We start from the raw sequence: 19574 nt of genomic DNA on the forward strand, positions 1-19574 counted from the left end.
TGATTCGCTTATTTGAATGGTAAAAAGGTAGTACTCCATTAGGTTGATCTCTGTCCCACTAAACCGGTGCCTGAGGTTTGGGGTGCTATACACTATATTGCCAAAAGTATTCGCTCACCTGCCTTGACTCACATATGAGCAGTCACATCCCATCCTTAATCCATAGGGTTTATTATAACGTTGGTCCACTCTTTGCTGCTATAACAGCTTCAACTCTTCTGGGAAGACTTTCCACAAGATTTAGGAGTGTGTTTATGGGAATTTTTGACTATTCTTCATTGGTGAGGTCACACACTGATGTTGGACGAGGCGAATGGCTCTCAGGATCCACTCTAATTCATCTCAAAGGTGTTCTATTGGGTTGAGGTCAGGACTCTGTACAGGCCAGTCAAGTTCATCCACACCAAACTCTGTCATCCATGGCTTTATGGACCTTGCTTTGTGCACTAGTACACAGTCGTGTTGGAACAGGAAATGGCCATCCCCAAACTTCCCACAAAGTCGGGAGCATGGAATTGTCCAAAGCCTCTTGGTTAATGCTGAAACATTCATAGTTCCTGTCACTGGAAATAAGGGACCAAGCCCAGCTCGGGGATGGCCCCCTCCTGTACCAAGAGTACTTGGTGACCTCGAGAAACAGAGATCTCAGAGAACAGAGAAGTTAAATAAGATAAAAAAAACATTTTAATAAGACATCCTGACTGGAATTGCTTGACATTTGCTGTTCTTCGCATATATAGAGCCTTCTAATGCGGGACAATTCAATTCGCTTGAGGGGTTGGCTTAAAGCCATCCTATACATTTTTTACTGTAATATGACAGCTTCAGTAACTGCTGATGGGGAGAATGGCACGCCTTCCCAGCTATAGCCTATCCATCTATGGAAAACCAGCTTTGGAGCCATCGCTCTCCTAGCATGACATAGCAAGACTCAGTTCAGAGCATACTGTACATAAACGCGGCCGTCATTGCTGGGGGACAACACCTTACTGTCTATGGAAAACATTTAATCAGAGACACATGCATCTAGCTGTTTGGCGCAACCCACTCTGGTGCTGGCACAAATGGTTCTCAGTGGAACAAGTCCTGACCGAATGTGTCATTCTCATGTGTGAAATACAAATACTCGGCAGCTGTAAGAGGTCCAGTACAAAAAAATATATATACAATAACAGAAACTGCATTGGATTGCTCTAACTCTACCTTTATTTAGGTATAATGTGATGGAAGTTGATCGACACAGTTTATTCGTGTTTGTAGCATTTCTATCTGTTTCTAATGTTACCCTTACAACCTAAAGTTGTGATCCACAGCTGTTCAGAAGTCTTCCCTAAAAGAATGTCCACTTTTAATTTGTAGAACACAGATAATAAAACACACTAATACACATTACTTTATCCATTTCTTTCTTTACTTCAAATTGCAATTTTGATTAATTGTACAGCCCTAGTTACAATGATATTAACTAACGTCTATTCTCTACCTGCTAGGCTGTAGTCCAAAAGAGTTTCAGATATTTCAAGAAAACGTGCATCTACCTGTCTGTCTGTCTAACTTTATTTACAGACTCAAAGTCCAGATAAAAAAAACACACACACAACATATTAGCTTACATAAAAAAGTGCATGGGCCTAGCCTACAAACATGCACACCACACACACACATATTCATATAGACATTCAAATTAATGTTTTATTGTTTCCAAAACAAGAAAGTGTATTGTGTCACTTGTGTACACACCGCATGGTTGTATGTGGCCTATCTAGGTGTGTGGCGGCCTATGTTATGTAATGCATGTATGTATGTAGTATGTATGCTTCTCTTTTATCCTGCCCCTTTTTCGCTCCTTTTGACTTGCACAGCTCACAGTTTATACTGGGCATGCATGTGCCTGCCATACAGCACATGAGTGCGAAGGGTTAAACGGCGAACCCTGCTTTGCCCACGTCCCTGCCACTATATACAAAGCTCACCTAGTGCATGTGCTCATCCGGGACATTGTACAATGTACACCAACCAATCACCGACAAGGCAACAAATGTGTTACATTCAAGCTATTTACGCCATAAGATACACGAACGACATCACGATTAATTGTCTGATTGTTACAGTTACATTTTTGGTAGATATACTTCATTAACCGTAGCCTACTAATACATTTCTTAGTAAAAGACTTGCCACGCTTCAAAAACGTGACTGTGAATGCTTACGTATGGGCGGCTTATTGACCAACTGGATGTCCTGTTCCGCTCGTGTGGGTGGAGCCAAAGCCATAGCTGGAAGCTCTTGTAGTGAATTACATAAAGTCCTCTTCCATAACAACAACATCCAAGACGCATTGGGGAACCCATAGGGATTGTATGGATGACTGACGCAGTAAATGAACCTTTCAGTTTAACTAGCTTTTTGTCGTGGGAAACCATCACGTTTTCGATAATTAGAGTGACATAAGCGCTCTTCTCGACAGAGCATTGCAATTGTTATCGAACGTTGGTGACTCAGGGCGAGATCTTTGTTACAGGTGTTAGCCTACTCATCATCGCGCGTACAGGACGATTTTGCAACGTTGTTGCAATTTTGTTGCATTTAACCTGCAGAGAAGAAACGAGACATTAAAGGACGTATAGGCTGCAGCATCTGTTATAATTTCTCTATTTTTCATCGTGTATTCCACGGAGGTTCTTTGCAGCCATGGGAAAAGTTATTGAGCAAGGTTGAATCCAGTTATCATTTCTCGCTTGTTTTCGTCTTACAATTTCCACACAAGTCTTGATTTTTACTTGTGTCCAAAGTTGCCATTGGTATCCAGTGGGCTCTATCTGCAGGGATATTCGGTTATCATACGAGGAATTATGGTGGTGAATACAGTGCATTGGTTCAGGAAGGGACTGCGGCTCCACGACAATCCCTCGTTAAGGGACTCAATAAGAGGAGCAGACACCTTGCGCTGTGTTTATATTCTAGATCCCTGGTTCGCAGGGTCTTCCAACGTTGGAATTAGCAGATGGAGGTAAGTTGAAAACATTTTGTTCCTAAAGAAAAGCAGTGGTGATTATGTGAGGGTTTATTGTTGTTAACGATAGATACAAGTCCCATGCATCATGTTTTAACAATATGGGTTAGGTAGGTTAAAAGGTCATTTGTCCTCGGTTCTCGGCAGCAATGCGGGTGCAGTCTTTCCGTGTTGTCAGTCCCGCGTATGTACATGTAGGCCATAAAACATGGCCTGGGTTGTGAACTAGTGTTGCTAGCTGTACTATTATCAATCTACGGCATTTCCATTCTTGGATAATTTAGGAGTATTGGCTAAAACCCACATCAGGAATCGCATTGGAAATGGTGGCTTTAGCTGCTCTGCTTTGTCAGCAGTAGAGTGTTGCCCGTGCTCAGAGTACATCCTGTGACTTTTGAGTGTGTGTGGGGGTGTGTATGTGGCTGGGTGTGGAGTGTTTGTATACACATTGCATATATGTAACTTAAGCATTTGTGAAATTTCAAAGGGGCAAGAATTTGGTGTACAGGGTATCCAAGAAATGGAATAGACACTAGTTTCTCATAGAGTGATGATATAACCTGGATGACCACCTTCCCCCTCCCCCAACCTGAGCTGGCCTGTTGTAAGTAGGGCAGTGTGTCAAAACAGACTGTTACGGCACTGCAGCGCGCTGCGACTCTGACCTACTTTTCTACCAGTCCCGCGCACACTTTCCTCTTATGGGTACTGCATGTGACGGTGCCAATGTTTGGGACTCAGCAGTCACATAGTGTACAGACTGTCCTCGGGGTTGCCTTTCCTCCACCTCTCATCATGTTGGGTTAGTTATGCCTCGTGAACTCGCTGAAACAAGATATGTCACAAGAATAAAGTGTGATATACAGTTTGATACACTGAGATGAGAACAGTCAATTACTTAGTAATAACAGAAGAAGAGGGAAGTGGGAGGCAGCTGCTCATACAGTGAGAGCCACAGAAGCCGAGACTCCAGCCCCTGTGCATCCACCTGAGAGAGGGGTGTTGTGCCCAGAGTCACCCCCTCCTGGTGCTCAGGTGGAGGTGGGTGCCGGTCAGTCTGTGAGCACCGGCATTGTCTGTCTGACTGACCCAGCCGGCACTGCGGCGGTTTGCCCCTGGAGGGGCACCGGAGCTCAGACAGGATTGCTGTAATCAGATTTCCCACATAGGCATCCAGCATTGCACGGGAGGTCACTGGCAAGCAGCAACTCCTGGAGCCTTGAGGCCAGACAGTCACCGTCATCACCCAAGCTTTTTTTTTTTTTAAACCTTAAGTGGTACACTGCTGACTGGAAGTCTTCCCCACAGATTAATTGTAGTTTGATATCTTGTCACCTTGGCAGGCTGTGATCTTAGGAGATTAATCTGTTTCATTACTGCTTTACAGACAGACCCTGTGTAGAACACATTTAATATGCTGAGATAACCTTTTAGAAGTGATATATTAGAATCCCTCTCAGATCAGAAGTCTTTGCAAGTCTTGACATTAGAGCATTAGAGACATTTTAAATATTGTCTCTTTTCACCAGGAGCACAGTCTCTGTATGCTAATTGCTATCTCCTGATTAAATCAGGTCAAGCATAGACATTCTTCACCAAGCAGGGGTCTCAGATTCAAATGACCAATGGGCCACTGGCCAGGTTGTCTTCTTGTAGGGGGAGAGAGACATGTCTGATTATGTTTATAGTCAAGCGACAACTGGCACATTATTTGCAAAGAATAGCTTTGTAGGTCCCAGTAAGCAGTTTTGATGGGCTGGCATACAGCGGTGATATATGGCACAGTTGATGTTAAAGGGGCCTCAAGCCAAAGTCCCAAAGCTGAAGTTAGCGGAGTGTTCTGAAATAGCTAACTCGGAAAGAACGGAACACAAATTTGATATGCTGGTGCAAATGTCATCACATCTAAATCAACCCAGGGGCCATATGAAACTGTCATGTGGGCTGACCACTGGTCATTGGAGAGCCCTCACCCCTGATACAACCATAATCCAGACTCATTTCGTTTTTATCAGTTGTACTACAAGTCATAGGCACTGCTCACTCTTTAAAACACGGTCAGGAAACTCATGGAATTGGTGTACCAAAATGTACCAGAAATGTCAACAAGTCCATAAGTCATTGTAAAGGCAAAAGTGATGACTTTGTACTTGATCATGTTAGCAGTGCTAACATAAAACTAATTGTGAAAAGTTGGTGGATTGGGACTATGTTTTACATATGGACATAATATGGAGCTGTAAACATACATTGTAGAAGAATGTCTAGAGAATGGAGTAACACAAATGTTATAACCATGACTTGGCACAGGGAATCTAGCTGAGACCAGACATCTCGTAACCCTCCTGTGGCTGCACCACCCTGTTATCTGTCAAAGTTTGAGTTTGATTTGACCCGGGCCTGCTCTTCTGATGCCCATGGGCCTTGCAACCAGCCAGATGCCCTTCATTCTGCATTCTTCTAAGACATTTCTCAACACTTGGCATGGGTGGTAGACTCCATGCAATCCACAATTTGGACAGCCTTTAACAATTTCAGGCATGAAACCATCCTTCTTGATTAATCATCATGCCCCAAAAGTTTCATTTCATTGAAAATATATGCTAAGCTTCAAATGACATAGCTGTCTCAGAGAGATCGGCTCATTTAACAGCATAGTATACAAACAGTCTTCCATCTTCATGTATTGAAAACATGAAATTGTATTTAGAATAAGAGATTATTCTGAGAGGAGAAGCTATTAGTCACAACAGTGGATGCTGTAATACCAACTCTTGTTCTGGGCTGGAATATGAGTGCCCTCAAGTGGTGACTTTTGACAACAACTTTTCTTTGGCTAAGACTCAATCACAAATCCTAGTGCATAATAGTAGGAGAAGATACTTTAACAATTGTAACAGGTATCATTGTGTCAAAGAAAGCAAGATGATACCATTTCTCTTAATTAGTGACTTTTAATAGGCTGGGTAAACCCTGCCTGATCTGCCGGCGATTTGGATTTCGCCCTGCAGCTAAGGCGGGAAACCTGCACATCTATTTCTCCTACTTCCTGTCCACGTTCTCTGGGGTCCAATCACAAACTAGCTTATCCAATAGGCGCACCCAGATCATTGGTCTGATTGGTTTAAAGACTATCCAAGTGCGTACAGAATCATTTGAACTATGCCCATTGATCAGACCTCTTGACTTGTTCAGTAGAAATAAAGCACAGACTCCCCAGACTAATGTTCAATCTTAAAAGATTGAGCTTAAAATGATGATAGCCAGACTAGGCATTTAATGGAAGATACACTCACAAACATCTCATCATGAATTAGACTTTTTCAGTGTAATTGTCGCACTTGTGACTTGTCTGGGGTTCCTTTCAGGTGATCACCGTTCACCAACATGACTCATTTTCATCAGAGTAATCTACAGAATAAACAGCGATGCGTTCAGTTCTTACAGAGGCGTACCATTCAACCTCCACTAATAGCTGGGTGGATACTGTTTGTGTAGGCAGGCAAGTGACTGGAAATTATGGTGAAAGAATAGACTAACTGAAAATACAGCTGGTATTGCTCGTTTGATCAGTGCCATGACCCAATAGGGAAGAGTCATTCTCTGTAACAACATTTCACGTCGGCATCAAGTTCTGAACACTGCGTTGACATACATCGTCCTTTCTGTGTTGCAGGTTCCTGCTTCAGTGCCTGGAGGATCTGGACGCCAGCCTCCGCAAGCTGAACTCGCGGCTCTTCGTCATCAGGGGGCAGCCCACGGATGTCTTCCCCAGGCTATTCAAGGTACTGTGGCCCGCCCTCCCCAGTCTCACCTGTGCCCTGAGAGTGGTGGGGATACAGGATGAAATGAGCTCTGGTTGAGTAGCACTTGGATTTCAACTTGGGTGTTGTTGCATCTCAGAGGCCATTCTGAGTTCAGCTCTAAGCTGTTTACTCTCCTAAAAGAGACGCTGGACAGACAAGTGAAAGTGGTCCGCTCTAGTTGTATGTTACAATGAGACGTGTTTGTTAAGACAGTTGATAAACAGTAATCTTACTGAAAATACAAGACTTGTCTTGCCTAACCAATGTCTGAGTTCATTCGGTTAACCCCATGCACTTGTGTGCGCCGCAGGAGTGGAACATCTCCCGTCTCTCGTACGAGTACGACTCGGAGCCCTTCGGGAAGGAGCGTGACGCCGCCATTCAGAAGCTGGCCAGCGAGGCCGGGGTGGAAGTGACGGTGCAGGTCTCCCACACGCTCTACAATCTGGACAAGTGAGTGGGGCCATGTGGTCTGAGTCACATGCCCACCATTACACCCCCCCCCCCCCCACACACACACACACACACACACACACACACGCGCACACACACACACACACACACACACACACACACACACACACACACACACATAGGCAAGCAAGATACAGCATAAGTTAGTCATCTGACATGTGCTTGCATAAGACAGCGAATATTACAGAGGGCCTCCTGCCAAATTAGGATCAGTCACTTTCAGCAACATTATGACAGCGGGTGGAAAATCTGCAACGGCCCATTTGAAAATGGCGTAAATGACAACATAGATATACAGTAATTCTTCAAAAGGTTTTTATCGGGCCTTATGATGCTTGAGAGTACAGAGAGGAGAATAATTGACATTTTTGTAGTAGTTATACAGTGTGGGCTCTGTCCAAGTGCTATACTTGTGCTGTTTCCTGCTGCTGTTTTGTATAGATTGAGATGAGACATACTCTGTAAAAACATTAGGTCATCATTGGAGGTTCTTTCTTATCATCTTAAGCAGCTTGGGGAGCTGCTCACATGATCTGGATGAAGAACATAAACGCTGAAACACCTTCATTCACTGGCCTGAAGTAGAATGATGAGGGATAGTTAGAGCAGTGTTGTGCTAACACATGGAGGGAGTTCACGTAGCAGAATAATCCTGTGGAACACATCAGAACATAGAAGGGACCAAATGACCTGCAGCACGTGCACACTCATAGTCATTTACTCACTCAATACCACCTGCAGCACGTGCACACTCATAGTCATTTACTCACTCAATACACATGTCATTCAAGTTGACAATCACACTTTATACAATCACACTTTATCGTTAAAATTAATTTAGTTATTGTACAGTATGTACAGTATTAAGTGTCCCTATTCTGATGACCTGCTCTTCAATGGTCTCTCTACTTCTGGCATCTGCAGGATCAGTGAGCTGAATGGCGGTCAGTCTCCGCTCACCTACAAGCGCTTCCAGACGCTGATCAGCCGCATGGACGTGGTGGAGGAGCCGGTGGACACCATCACGCCAGAGCTCATGGGCCACTGCGTCACGCCCGTCAGCGACGACCACGACGACAAGCTAGGCGTGCCTTCCCTGGAGGAGCTGGGTGAGTTTTAGGATGTGTGTGTGTGTGTGTGTGTGTGTAATGTGGGTCTAGGTGTGTGTCGGTTAGTGTTATATTGCCACTTTACTGTTTTTCTGTATGTGGGATGTGATGAGTGTTTATGGTGCCTGTCATATCAGTTATGTATTATGAATTCATTCATGTGTGGAAATACATAAATATAAAAATGTAAAATGCGTTTTGTAGAGTCCTATTGTGAGAGAGTGTGTGTGTGTGTGTGTGTGTGTGTGTGTGTGTGTGTGTGTGTGTGTGTGTGTGTGTGTGTGTGTGTTTGTGTGCGCTCTTACCATGCTGATTCCCGGTTTGCATTGTGGATGTGCAGGTTTTGAGACGGACGGTCTGAGCACGGCGGTGTGGCCGGGGGGAGAGTCGGAAGCCCTCACCCGACTGGAGAGACACCTCGAGCGGAAGGTGAGACTGCACCCAACCCCAGCGTCCCCATGGTAACACCCAGGATCAGCCTGTAAGGTGTTAGCTTCAGTTAGTTAGCACTGGCTATACCGGTTTCAGTCATACAACACCCCAGTTCATCAGAGTAGGGCTCTGTTCACTTTGGTTATTAGTCATGTGGTATTTGCAATTTAGGTAATTGGCCTCGTTGGAGATTGACTGTGTCTGACTTGATGGTCTGGTGTGAAGTGCCTGTCTCTGATGAGCTAGCATAGACCGTAGACAAGCCCAGGCAGTGTCTCCTTTCCTTTGAAGTTTGCAATTGACGTGACTGACAGAAGATTCCCGTGCCATTATGTTCCTTATTGTTGTTGGTAATGAACACAGTTTATCCCCTTTCCTTGTCGTTAAAGTGAACATGATTACTGATTTGACTTATTTAATGATTGTGTACATTCAACATGTCAGCAATGCTTTGAAGCCTTGAGGGAGTGATCTAGCTCCAGCACTGGGTTGCAGCACTTAACAGCAGGTGCCCTGCTCAGTGCTCAGTGCTCACGCTAGGCTTTCATGTCTTGTGTCAAGTTGACATTCAGCCGGCAGACACAATGTCTAACCCACATGTGTTGTATTAAACCCAGGATACATCTTTTTAAGTCAGCACAGTTAGCGGTGTATGGAGTCACGCACACACCTATTGGCTCTCCATGTTTCTTCATATTCATATTTTCATATCTTGCCACCATGAAAAATACCTGTTGATGGTCATTTACATATTCAAGGGCTCCAGTGATTTGCATTGCGCTGCCCATAGACATGAATGGAGGTGGTGCCCAGCCACTCTCCTCTGGGCTTTGTAGCAGCTTCAGGCTGGATACCAGCAGATCTATTTTCGCTGTTTACTGCCAGAATCTTTGGCTCCAATCAGAAACGGTCATACCCTAGTCCTGGCACGCTATTGGCCGGTGACGTGCCGAAAACGAAACTTAAGCGACGCGAAGTGCAGTAGAAACAAAGCGCAGCCTCGCCAGACTTATGTTCAATCTTAAAAGATTGAGTTTAGTATGGTGAAAACCAGACTAGGTCACATGGTCTTGATTGTGTGGTCTCTTGTGTGCAGGCGTGGGTGGCCAACTTTGAGCGTCCCCGGATGAACGCCAACTCGCTGCTGGCCAGCCCCACGGGCCTGAGTCCCTACCTGCGCTTCGGCTGCCTGTCCTGCCGCCTCTTCTACTCCAAACTCACAGACCTCTACAGAAAGGTGAGCTTTCAGCCCAGAGTGCTACAGAAAGGTTCACTAGCATGGCTGGCCAGAGGTTTGCATTGACACCTCTACAACATGTCTGAAAGATGAATATATATACACATACATCAAGAACAGGTCATATTTATGCTCAGACATGTGGTTGTAAAAGTTTAAGGACACAACTGACTTGTGCAATTTAGAAGGATTGATTTTCACTTAAACAACACCAACAAGGTGACCTTTAAATGTAGACTTTTAAAGATGAAATTTGACTGATTTGATTCTTGACTTAATGGCTTTTACAGCATTGACATTCAACATTCCTCACAGAGGACTTGTTAGCCTTGCCACCCGCAGTCTGCTCATGCTCTAGACTTGCCCTGTGTCTGTCTGCAGGTGAAGAAGAACAGCGCTCCTCCGCTCTCGCTCTACGGCCAGCTGCTGTGGCGGGAGTTCTTCTACACGACGGCCACCAACAACCCACGCTTCGACAAGATGGAGGGCAACCCCATCTGCGTGCAGATCCCCTGGGACAGGAACGCCGAGGCGCTGGCCAAGTGGGCCGAGGGCCGGACGGGCTTCCCCTGGATCGACGCCATCATGACCCAGCTGCGGCAGGAGGGCTGGATCCACCACCTGGCCCGGCACGCCGTGGCCTGCTTCCTGACCAGAGGAGACCTGTGGATCAGCTGGGAGGAGGGCATGAAGGTGAGCTCATGCTTAGACTCAAGGAACATGAGTAGACTCAAAGGAATTTCTGTGTATTATACAGTTGTAGCATATGATCGGTGAGAACTTTGGGAAGTGGGGTTGTTGTAAACAAAACAGAGTCACTACAGTGATGAATTCATTTCATTGCCATGGCTCTGCAAGTCTAGAACATGGGTTTCATGTGTTGAGCACATAATCCCATACTTTTGTCTCTGTATAAACAGTGTGTGTGTTTCTTTCTGTGTCACTCTGCAGGTGTTTGAGGAGCTGCTGCTGGACGCTGACTGGAGTGTGAACGCGGGCAGCTGGATGTGGCTCTCCTGCAGCTCCTTCTTCCAGCAGTTCTTCCACTGCTACTGCCCCGTGGGCTTCGGCCGGAGGACAGACCCCAACGGAGACTACATCAGGTCAGCACCTTAACACAGAGCTTCACTCCACACTCCTCCTCACTCCTCCTCACTCCTACATGTGGGAGGAGTACATCTTTTAGATGCAGTTACCTGTTATTTTGCCAATAATGAGACTGCCTTAGAGACCTCTGAGATGATTAGTTCTTGAATAGATTCAGTTCACTTCTGGATCACTTCCCTAGTTTACTTTAAGATCTACAGCCCTAATGGCGGTTTATTATGTTATATTGTATATATTGTTGTATATTCCATTATATATTTATATGCAGTGTTGTAATATATAATCATTCCACTATATTCCTACCACCCTCATCCCAAGTCACTGACTCTCTTGGTGCACCTCTCGTCTCCCCTCTCAGGCGCTACTTACCAATACTCAGGGGCTTCCCAGCCAAATACATCTACGAGCCCTGGAACGCTCCAGAGGGGGTGCAGAAGGCAGCCAAGTGCATCATCGGCGTGCACTACCCCAAGCCAATGGTCAACCACGCAGAGGCCAGCAGGGTCAACATTGAGCGCATGAAGCAGATCTACCAGCAGCTGTCCTGCTACAGGGGACTAGGTCAGTACTTTTGGACTCTGTAACAGGCTCTGTAACACATCAACACGTAGCATTAAAGAGATCAGCGATGCGTCATGATCTGCCTGTTCCCCATAAGTCACCCAGTAACCAGACTGGTATGAATAATAGAGGGTAATCTTCTACATCTCTTGCACCATGCATTTCCCACAGGACTGCTTGCCACAGTGCCATCCAACTCCAGCAGTGCTACAGAGGGCATGGCAGCATCCTCTGGCGACAGCCCTCAGGAGGGTCCATCAACATCAGGTACAGTCCAGTACTGCCATCCGCTTCATAGGGGCAGTCCTTTGCCCACTAATACTAGGGCCACTGCCAGTCAAATACTAGGGATGAGCTCATGTTATGTGTTCATTTCAGACTTAAACATTCAAACTTGATTTTAAACGGACATAGTGATATGGAATTTGTGACGCACCGTTTCCATGACGACAGTTCCACTGGATCTAAACAAACAGCCCTTCAAACATGCTTTACCTGTTAGGAAGCAGTTTAGCCACATAATCCAGATTCCCTGTCAGGTGTAATTCTAAGAAACAAAGTGGATATTTCACGTCTTATCAAGGCAGGCAACTACTATGACTGATGTTTTCTGCCTCAAAAGTCAAGGCACGTCAGTGAATTTAAGGATTATAAACACAAACGTCATTGTAAAGTCAAGGCACGTCAGTGAATTTAAGGATTATAAACACAAACGTCATTGAAACGTTGTGAAATTATTTAAATAGATTAAGAAATCCACCACTTTGGTTGCCACTATGGTTGAACTGATTAGTTTAGATCCAGCAAAATGACTGCTTTGGCAACGCGGTGTCATGGCTTCTGTACTCTATTGTGTTGTTGCAGCCTTCATTTAGCTTGGTTGCGTTAAGAGTTAAGACTGATTAGTGGTGTGTGGCATTACACAGGTGGATCTCTGATGGCGCACCAAAGGGAGGGGCAGGTGGGCACACCAGCGGGTGCCCATGGCGAACCGTGCCATGCTGAGACAAGCCACCACCACCAGCAGCACCAGCAGCACCAACAGCACCAACAGCAGGGTGAGTGCTGACTCGCCACGCATTACTCACCCAGCGGTCGCCCGCCCGCGCCCATACAGTACCCACACACACTTAGACCAGTTACGTCAGACACCCTAGCGGTCGCCCGCGCCCATACAGTACCCACACACACTTGGACCACTTACGTCAGACACCAGGCCAGCAGAGCTGCTGCTCAGTGACGCAATGCGGATCACAATTAGCCATCACACCCCCACAGCGCCCACTAACCCACTGCACTCAGCCTCCCATGCACAACCCAAACCTACACGCTAGTGAATACCATCGCTGCTGCCACTGATTCCCACAGTCACACCACACACAGCCATCGGCCCCGTGATTATCACCCACACTAGAGCCAGTATTCTGAAGTGTACATCCGTGCCAGAAATGTCCGCCTCCTGCTCAACCAGAGCTATTAATGAAGCATATTTGTTGCCAGAATTTGATCAACAGCAATACAATATCATCGGTGATGGTTGCAGTTGCATTATCTCTGTATACTCTGATAACTGTTCCTGGTTTATTAATTCAGAGTGTGCCAATAGTTGATTGTGAAGTTCATGTGTCTAAGTGTCCACTCACAACAAGTGTATTGTTTTTGAAGGGTTTATGATGGGAGAAGCCACTACATCTCACAGACAACAGGCCCAACCTGCAACATTACAGAGAGGTAAATGGCCCTCATAGTTCCTACCCTGGTGCACATCATATCTTGCACATACATTGTTTTCATCGTTCATCATTTCAACTGCTTTCTAAGACAGTTTTTTTATCTCTGTTTCTGCAGGGCGGAGCACAGTAAAGAGACGCAATGAGGACTCCGTCTCCAGCAGGTCGAAGGTCCAGAGGCAGACCAGCCACTAACCAGATCCACACCGACCAGCCACTAACCAGATCCACACCGACCAGCCACTAACCAGATCCACACAGAACCAGCCACTAACCAGATCCACACAGACCGAACAGCCACTAACCACACCACCACACCCACACAGTGTTTCTCTCTCACTTCGGTACAGTTATGGAATCATCCCTAACATTAGAGACACTGGAGGATGTGAAGGAATCCACGTAACATACTGTATGAGACAATACTGTATTTATGACCATGTAATTGGTGAACTCTAGTTCTGACCTTACATGCAATCAGTCTCCTGAGGATCTTCGTCGGAAAGAACTATTGTTCTGTACTGGCCCTATTCTCTGTCAGGGAACTTAGTCCTGTTATGTATGTATTTTTGCAATTTATTCTGAAATTGTACATTTGATTCTGTTTCTCCTTAAAGTAAAACTGCAGAGGAAGTAGTTTCTTTTAGAAATAAAAATGTGTCGACTTACAAAATACCATCGTTACGGTTTGGTAAAGGAAGCATTTTCCAATATTCCTGTGCATTTTATGTATTGTTCATCAGTTGTTGGCCTTGTGTTGTCTGTCTCTATATTGTTATGGCTCTGGAAAATGTTGCCTGAACAAATACAGCCAAAACACAGGATGCACCAAATGGACAGGCGTATACCGGACAGCTCTGTTCCTCTAAATTGCTTCTCTGTTGTATGTCACATTTTTGTTTTTCATAACGAACTTAAACCTTCTCTGTGTTTTTTGATGTTTGGGGGAAGGGATTTCTGTGGTTATAATTCACATATTGAATCAATGACATTAGCTGAACAGGACATAAGGACAAGTGCAGACAACCAGCAGTTTTTCTATGAAAAAGTTGTTGTTTTTTCCCAGATTAGTTTGATGTTGACTTTTTTTTACAGCTTTGACTGAAAGCAAATGTTTATTATATTGTAGTCAACTGTTTTTAACTGTGACAGCATTCTAAAGTGTATATAAGTAAAATTAATTTCACCAATATATGTATATAAACAATATCTGTTCAACTGTATATTTCCAGCAGTTCTCTGTGATTTGCTGTAGTTTGTTGCGTTATCTGCCATTTTTTGTATTGCAGACGTTATTTGTGTAAAAAAACAATTTAATGTAATGTTATTACCACTGCCCAATGTTCTGTCTTTGGGAGAACATAATGTTCTACTATGTTTGATTGTCAGCCAATAGCTGAATTTTGAAAATAAAGAAATTCATGAAATGATTATTTCCTTGCTTAATGCGTTTCATTTAAAACATGTCACGATTATCAAAGTGGTTACATAGCCTTCGTGGACCCGGACTAACCTGTTTCACAGATTTCAGGTTAACCTACTAGGTTCGCCTGAATACACCTATGCCAGAGGTGTAAAAATCCAGCTGCAGTAAGTAGGCAAGGCCACGCTAAAATTCCTACCACTGTATCTGTACCAACCATTCACTCGCTGATTCTAATCAGCACTCTCAGTTAATTAATCACCTGAGGCAAGTGCAAAGTAACCAATACGTTGGACTTTTACTTTCTGAAGCTGGACGTTCGTACCTCTGGTATAAAGGCCTTTCTCACAGCAGCGAACGTGTATTTGTTGTTTCGCTGAGATGGTCACGTTTGCCTGGAATTGGTTAGAAAGGCTTCTCACGTGCCTGTCATGTAAGAGTTTCCAGATTTTTTCGGCCATCATTGAGCAAATCGAGAGCAGTCGGTGTAAACAAACACCAATCTGATAGCCTATTTTAGATCGTGAGTGAGTCGTGATCATTTCGAAGAATCAGCGAATTTTATGTTCAGCGCAAGTGTCTTTAGGGAGTGCGTTGCCTACCAAGTGAAAACGTGTCGATGAAAACAAGAAGGCATATTCAGATGAAACCCATACGCCTGATAGCAGCAGCATGCAGTGACATGGGTATAGGAAAAGACGGACATCTTCCGTGGGATTTACCGTAAGACATCTTTTGTGGGGTTGTGCACGACGTTATTGGTCCCATATGTTGTTACATAATACATAATGTTGTGACATAATAATTACTAGGTCTTTTTCTAAAGGCTAAATATGCAGTTAAATTGTGACCATATAATGCATCAGTGGACTCTTTTTGTTTTTAGGAAAGAGTTTCAGTTTTTGTTGGACACAATTTCAACTGTCTCTACACCAGGTAATTGTGAATTCGAATTCTTACACAAATCCAAAAAGCATGGATTCAAGATGAGGCTACTGCAGCCATATAATTTGAAATATATTGTCACATAGCTCATTAAATATCAGTAAAATGCCTGCATCATATTACAGGGAAGAAGAATATGTTGGTCTGGGGTAGAGCGAGCTGGTTCTCCTGCCCAGAGAAAGTGTTCCCTATTCCCAACACCATGCACGTGGTGCTGAGCAGAGTTTTGAGGTGAGCAGCATATTTGAGTTGGCTTTTTAGAAGATTACAAAAGGTCACCGGGGAACTAGGCTACTGTTCAAATACTGTATGTGCAAAGATAAGCTGTTCACAGTTGCCGCATTATAGGGCCTATGCAATCACTTACTTTGTTTTATATATTTTTTAATGAATTAATGTTACTTTGTAGAAATCTACTTTCACATTAAAGAGGGATCTCTGTAAATAATTGTATATTTTAAGAAAGCTCAATTCAGTTTATAAAAGCAGTAAAAGGGGGTGGATACCTCTTATAGGTGAATAGAGAGAAATGTATTAGAAATAGAGAAATCTACTGTATAATAAACAATGGGCGATTGTAGGCTAATAAGCAGCCAGCCGCTGTTGGACAACTCTGCAGCAGCTAGGCATCCCCTCAGGCTGCTGTGTCCCTGCTCTGTTGACTTGTAGCTCTGTGCCAGAGGGAGCACACTACCTGTGCCATGACTTCTCCAGCGCCGTGCATCTGGCCTCGCAGGGCACTGAGGCTGATCTGGTGGAGACCATCTGGATCCTGGGAGGACCCTCTGTTTACAGGGTGAGGCTGTCTACAATGCTCTTTTCTCTCAAAAGAGACTCTCTCACACATGGCTGCACAATGTTGGGGAAATATCCAATTGTGTTTTCTCTGACAAAATATTGCAATTTGTTTTTTGTTATACTTTTTCAAAGTCAAGCTCAACATTCCAAGTAAAGTTGGACCACTTATGATTGGTGAGCATGCCAAGTGCATCAAAAACGCAGCACAAAAATCAATGATGTCACAACATTAACTATTGAGACAGATCTGCACGATTAATTGCAGTGTTTGATTGCAATAGTTTAAATGTGTGATTTCAAAACAATGAATTGTGCAGCATTGGTGTAGACATGACATGCCGTGAGTTTGCATCGGCCCATGCTCCATGTTCAGGGTCATCTAGGGTTCACCTAGAGTAGGTTGTGAAATGTTGCAGGCCAAGCTCAACCCTGCATGAAATGTAGGTTTCTGGTTCTTGATAATCTAATGTGTACCTTCAGAGGATTCAGGGAATCTGGCGTCACTGCTTGTTTGAAGGAGAGGGAGCGGCATTTCAAAAACAGGATACTGTCAAGATGTGTCAAACATTTGGCCTGAATCATGGTACTTTGGCTGCAGGAGCATTGTGAGTACTGGATGTTGAGCCTTTCTTCTTATCTCTGCACAGGAGGCCCTGGAACACCCCTGGTGTGACTTGATCTACCTCACGGACATCATGGCTGACTTTGACTGTGATGTTTTTTTCCCCGATTTTGACCGCAACGTGTATAGGAAACAAGACAGGTATGGAATCAGTCAAATGGATGCAATTATTGTGGAGAAGATGCAGTTGATAGACTTTACATAGAAGTCCATCTCCCATCCAGCACTGATCAAAGGGTTTCTGTACGTTTTGTAAAGGTTACTAATTTCAGTAGACTGGTTAACAACCATGTTTAGGCTATTACATTAAGCTAACATCGACATTGTAGGAAAACACTAGGAAACTAGGAAAATGTTCTGTCACCCAATCACAACTACAGTGGATCCAGCCTGGTCTATACCATACCGTACCATCATTCCTTTACCAATTCTGAATTCTTATTCTGAAACGTTTAGAATGGAATTGCATACCGTACAGTACCAAGCCGTAGATAATGTTGTAACCTAATTGGCAAATAATGCATTTTTCTTAATGGACCGTAGATTAATGCATAGCTTTAAATTATGCACCCTAGTCCACACTGCTGTCCAACAATGTAACCCTAACCGTCCTTAAGGATGTCTAAAAACGGCGCTCCTCTTTGTGTTTTTTGAAATCAGATATCCTGGCGTGCCACATGAAATTCAAGAAGATAACGGTGTGAAGTTTCAGTTCCAAGTTTTCAAGAAGACCTGACCTGCAGGATGGAGGACAGTGGACCGCATAATAAAAACTGGACGTGATCAGCCATGAGGATCTGCACTGTAGGAAATCGTGTAGGAAGTCACCAGCCAGAACAAACCACCATGATATCCTACATTCACCCACCACACAGGCCACCCTGAGGGATGCTACGTACATCTAGATCCTACAAGTCAAAACCCAAACTGCTTACTAGTACTTACTGCCTTTGTACATGAATATCTTTATAAATACATGCTTCAAGTAAAGATTTGATAGTAATTCCAAAAGAAACCAGCACCTGCACACAGAGAGACAGCAGAGGCATCAGTCAGTTGTCTCATTATGATTTGAAATGACTCCAGTAACAGAGGCCATCTGCCTCTCCCCAGCATGATTCATCAGCTGCAGCAACGCTGGTGATCGCATAGCACGACAGAATAAACTGGCCATGACCGTATCTCCAGCAAGGCCACCACTCTCAGTCATCCGAGTTTCCCCCTCTGTACTGTCACCGCGGCTGAGGCCCACTGACGGCGGAGACGGCGCGGGCCGGCGGCCAGCCAGCGTGCGTAAGACTCTCGCGGGCGGCGCGGAGGCAGTCGGAAGATGGACGGTGCGGTGCGAAGGCAGCGTCCTCACGTCTCCTGCGGCTCCCTATCCTGGTCTGCCATGTCCCCTCTCTTGTCAGACGCCATCGCCGGTTGAGTCACGCAGGCTACTGTAGCGAGTGAGCGCTGGGCGCCGTGACTCACGCTGGGAGAAGGGAGACGTGGGGGGGTGGGGGGGAGGGGTTGGTCTGTTGTCCCACACAGCAGATGCTGCTCCCATTTCTGCAGGGCAGTGGGAACACAGAGTCCTCTGATTACTCTGAGTCAATCAGGGGTAACAGGCTAGCCAGAGGACAAGAGCTGTACACGAAGAAGGCAGGATACTCTGTGTCCTAGAATGATGATCAAAGAGGGAGGCCTTCTCAAGTTCATCCTGTAGGGCTTGTGTTGGTCCACTAGGGGGAGTGGGAGGGTAAGACGTCCTCAGTAAGAGTAGTCAGAGGTTGGGTGAAGGTGTCATTAGAAAAGCATATTTCACAGAAGAGTGAATTCGAGCTAAGAATAGCATGGAGAAGCATGAGTACTGAATTAATTCATGAAGGACTTAAGATCATGTAAAGGCATACTTGTCCTCACTGCTTTGTTGTTTTTGTGTGAGGACAACTACACACACATTTATCCCAGTGCTCTGTAGGTCTACCGGGCTCTGTAGCCTAGGGGAAATTATACATATAAAAAAGTAAACATTACCAAAGGACAGGGCTTAATATTTTACCATCCCGCCCCAGTTGGCCCATGTCTATGCCAAGACCTTTGTGCTTGATTGAATTCTCTTTCGTACGTCCCAAATTGGCAACATTATTTTATTAAATAAAGAAATAAACAATCTCTCACCCCCAAGCCATTTTTCCATTCCATGCTCTGTGTGATCTCTGGGCATGGCGTATTAATGGCCTCATGTACCCTCCTCCTGGTGTCGCAGCTGGACGTTAAAGCCTTTGATTGCATGTCATCTATTTTCCTCCATTCCCTGAGTTATGTCCCA

General features: G+C 44.8%; 2 protein-coding genes across 2 annotated transcripts; both read left to right on the plus strand.

Moving 5' to 3' along the window:
• The first annotated feature begins 2322 nt into the window (after positions 1 to 2322).
• Positions 2323 to 14893, plus strand: cry1b (cryptochrome circadian regulator 1b). Its single transcript, XM_062546908.1, has 13 exons — positions 2323 to 3010; positions 6690 to 6798; positions 7130 to 7272; positions 8218 to 8402; positions 8743 to 8831; positions 9931 to 10071; positions 10453 to 10764; positions 11023 to 11174; positions 11537 to 11739; positions 11911 to 12006; positions 12666 to 12797; positions 13405 to 13470; positions 13588 to 14893. The coding sequence occupies exons 1-13, from the start codon at positions 2853 to 2855 to the stop codon at positions 13662 to 13664; spliced, it is 1863 nt and encodes a 620-aa protein (XP_062402892.1). The 5' UTR covers positions 2323 to 2852; the 3' UTR covers positions 13665 to 14893.
• A 218-nt stretch (positions 14894 to 15111) lies between these two features.
• zgc:153031 lies at positions 15112 to 18743 on the plus strand. Its single transcript, XM_062546910.1, has 6 exons — positions 15112 to 15615; positions 15779 to 15828; positions 15963 to 16068; positions 16507 to 16633; positions 17283 to 17398; positions 17918 to 18743. Exons 1-6 carry the CDS (start codon positions 15512 to 15514, stop codon positions 17991 to 17993), a joined length of 579 nt encoding a protein of 192 aa, XP_062402894.1. The 5' UTR covers positions 15112 to 15511; the 3' UTR covers positions 17994 to 18743.
• Positions 18744 to 19574: the final 831 nt, after the last annotated feature.

The sequence above is a fragment of the Sardina pilchardus genome, chromosome 10 (assembly GCF_963854185.1).
Source record: "Sardina pilchardus chromosome 10, fSarPil1.1, whole genome shotgun sequence".
Lineage (NCBI taxonomy): Eukaryota > Metazoa > Chordata > Actinopteri > Clupeiformes > Clupeidae > Sardina > Sardina pilchardus.